Here is a 3,971-nt window from a genome sequence, read left to right on the forward strand (position 1 = left end):
ACGTCTCACAACCTTATGGGCCTTCACGACCTTCACGACCGTTCACGACCAGTTACAGGGACAGCTTTTACCTGGTTTTACGACCATCTCTTTCACTGCTGCTGTTGCCTGTAGAATTAATGACACTTGCTATGAGCGCCGTCGAGAAGGAAGAGGGCCTGAGCCATGCAGGCACGGTTCAAGAAATCAACTTCGAAATTGAAGCAGAAAGGAAATGTAAAAGTACTACATAAAAGATATGAAGAGAAAAACAAAAATTAAACGAAAATAATGAAAAGAATTACATTCGATCAGTGCGCAGTGCATTAGAATTCCTCTGATAAGTGTTGCCTGAAGATGGCCTTATGTGTCCAAAGCATGTAACATTATAATAATGCATATCTATTTTAATGTTTTAAACAAACTGTTTTATTTAACATCTTATGCACCTAAAACAACCACTCTATGACATTAAAGTGTGAATCAATGTTATTGATTGTTGCACTATAGACGGAACGTTTGATAGACTATAAGTTATGCCATCAAAAATGCTTTGCATATTAAAAAAAATGTTACGCTTGATAGGCTTCTACTATTTATTTATGTAATTAATTTCATTTTAGTGCATGAGTAGCATTCGAACTCGTAAGATCGAATCGGACCACGATCAGAACATTTTACTTGAATTGCTATTGTTGTCATCACAAAGATCATGGTTTTGTTAAGAATGCATAACATAAGTAGATATTATGTCCACGTTAAATTTGTTGAATATTTCCGACACATTCCAAAGTTATAACCTCGAAGTTTAGCATACGTTTTGCGATTGTCGACTTTAAATAGTATTGGTATTCTTATACTGTGTAATAATACAGAATATCTTATTCCAAGGTCCAGTCGTCTTTAAGTTATAACTGTCAGACTGAAAAATGAGTGAAAATTTTACATTGCCACCTTTTCTTTTATTGCTAGTGGAGTGGGACTAAGTCCCTTGTACTGCGGCCACTTCTGGCCTATTGTACCAGCCCCAGATGATAGGTGAGGGTGATTGTGGAACAATTGGTGGAATGAAGATTGGCAGAAGAAGCCGAAGTACTCGGAGAAAGCCTGCCCCAGCGCCACTGTGTCCACCACAAATCCCACTTGACCAGACCCGGGATTGACCCCGGGCCGCCGCGATGGAAGCCAGCGACTAACCGCTTGAGCTATGGCGCGGCCTACATTGCCACCTTAATCTTATTTTATATTAAAAGGTTAATAAAAAATTATCGTAAGAAATGGTGAGTAGTTCTCAAAGACACATTATAAAACACCTGTGGGAACTGCCCACATTCAAGCAAACGTTACAGTGACAACGCAAGTATCAGTGCTTAGCAACGACTGTTTGCTAAGCAATGATACTTGCGTTGTCACGTTTGCTTGAATGTGGGCAGTTCCCACACACCATTTCAGGTCTGTGTATTTTGCATCACTCCAACTTCAGATGTTGGTACTATGTTTTTTTATTATTTATTGTAAAAAAGAAAATTGAAAAATATGAGGAATACAGTCTTCTCGGTTGTAACGCAGCAAATTAAGCCAAGCAAGAAACCAGAAGAAACAGGTATACTTTTCGACGCGGAAAACGAAAGCGTCATGTTCCTTCGAAACATCGGGCCCTCTCCTAATTAAACAGCTCTGAAACCCAGAAGGTCCTGCTTTCAATACTCATAACCGTGAGACCCTCAAATTCAACAGTGATATGAGGTCCCAGATGCCCTTCAGTGGCATAAAGTTAATACCGAAAGCCGTGAACTTGGCCAACTGATTCAAAAGATAAAAGAGGCTATCCGCGTATAGATAGCATGGTGATCTCAAGAGCCTCTTTTTGTTTACGAAGAGTAAACCGACAATTTACAAACGTGCAGTTTTAATACAAGTCGACCAATTGGTTCAGAGGTCTTGAGACATTAATATCCTCAAATATCCTCAAATAAAAACAGTAGAAAAATGGGATAAGTAAAATTGTTAATTAACCCGTCAGGAGTACATCACATTTAGCTACGCATATCATCTGTGCACAATTGTGCTGCGATCTACAAACGTCTCCTTTCATCGAACAGTATTGTTTTGAAGACCAAGTAGACTTTTATCGATTTGAATCCGTGAGTTGGTTTTTGTCAGAGGGAGAAAGAATTGCATCTGCTCTTAGAAAACCGCCAAAAGTTTATTTTGAATTTTGTGTTAAAAATGTCGGATACGTTTGTGGATGAAGTAACGAAGCAACTTTCAGACACCTCTATCGAGAGTAGTGGTGTTAGTTTTGAAGGGAAATCTTTAAAACTTGATACGGAAGATGATGGTAATATTTGACTTAGAATAGGTTAGGAGGCACAGTGTTTTTATTATCAACTTTACATCTTTGAATCTGAGATAACACTGTCCAGAAAGTTCATTTAAGAAAGAATAATGCGAATTACATGTATTGGAGAATACCGGTAGCGCTAGTTATTTATATAATTACAACTATAACTTTACGTTGCACGCTGTTAAGACATAGGTTGCATGCTGAAAGACGTGGAAAGTTGCGTGTGATGCATTTAATTTAATGTATTAAGGCATTACTATTAGGAGTGTGATATATATGTATATGGTAACAGTACAGATATCAGGGAAGACGAGCCTTTTTTTCGCCTTGTGTAAGAATTGTATCAGAAGTTACCATTAAGAAGTGGTGCCAAACCCCCTTGCACCAGTTACACCTGAAGAGATTAATGAGGTTTTTGCTGCTGTAGATTCGTTAGACATTCATTTCCTAGTTTGTATGTGGTTTAGAGAGTGACAGAACCTGCCTTAGGTTATTGTTTAATGTATGAGAAAACTTCAAGTATTTGACTATGTATTTTACATTTCAAAGTAACTGACAACATGACTTATCTATTCTTGTAGATTCTAAAGGGTTCTGATGATGGTGGATGACACACAGAATTACCGGGTTTTTGGACTTTTTCCAGCGTAAAAGGTACTAGCGTACTAGGTAAAAGAGGACATGACGTTTTGGAAACTGGATCTGTTTCCCTCTTTGGGTGAGAAAGGAAGACACCTCAGTTGTGCCCCTTAGAAAGAGTGATTGAGATTAGCTCTTTCTAAGGGGCCCAACTGAGTAGATGTCTTCCCTTCTCACCTGAAGAAGGAAACAGATCCAGTTTCCAAAATGTCGTGTCCTCCAGTACCTAGAATTCCTGACGATGGAAAAAGTCCAAAAACCCCGGAGTTATCTATTCTTGTAACCATATTTTTTTTCAGTAATATAGACATTCATGGTGGATACATAAAAAAAAAAAGTTGCAACAGAGAAGTCTTATGGAATTACGAGTTATTGAATATAGGAGGTGATTCCAAATATTTATATGGCCAATGTATGTAATCATTGGTGTCAGCCAATATCAAAGCTAATGTCACTGGTTTGCAATCCATTAAGTAAAGTTGTAGTACTTAGAGCTGACAGTCCTCCAAAGTGGAGTAGGAGAAGTATTGGTAGTGGCGGGGAGAACTCCAGCATGCCTACAAGTGTGGCAGGGAATGCAGTACATGCGTTCTCGAAAGGAAATGATTTCTTACCTCATTGCGTTGCATAGTGATGGTGGTTTAGTCTCGTTGATGTTCACACATCTGATGTTAAGTGTTAAGTGCCGAATGGCAGACTATTATGCACTATACAGTATTATACATTTTTCAATGTTATATACATGAAGAGGTTACAATATTATATTTAAGCATCCTGTTGCACTCCATACGATAAATGATATAAACTCCGTCTCAAGTGCAAACAATATATTTTGTGTCTTTGATCTTGCTCCCTACACTACATGTTTCGGCCTCAGACGGCCATCATCAGGTGTATAACACTCACGTCGCTGTCACACTGCACCCAGTTCAAAATTTAACATCTAAAACACTCTCCCTGTCATTATCAACTTCTACTTCGTTGATAGCTGTCCACCCGTAGATTA

General features: G+C 38.4%; 1 protein-coding gene across 1 annotated transcript in view; it reads left to right on the forward strand.

Moving 5' to 3' along the window:
* Positions 1-2,102: 2,102 nt before the first annotated feature.
* The window catches only part of LOC111873933 (ran GTPase-activating protein 1), a 21,100-nt gene continuing 19,231 nt past the window's right edge, over positions 2,103-3,971 (forward strand). Inside the window, exon 1 of the mRNA XM_023869043.2 lies at positions 2,103-2,320. Coding sequence (XP_023724811.1) covers positions 2,209-2,320 — 112 coding nt within the window. The 5' untranslated portion in view covers positions 2,103-2,208. The remainder of the gene's footprint in view (positions 2,321-3,971) is intronic.

Source organism: Cryptotermes secundus, unplaced genomic scaffold (genome assembly GCF_002891405.2).
Source record: "Cryptotermes secundus unplaced genomic scaffold, Csec_1.0 scaffold639, whole genome shotgun sequence".
NCBI lineage: Eukaryota > Metazoa > Arthropoda > Insecta > Blattodea > Kalotermitidae > Cryptotermes > Cryptotermes secundus.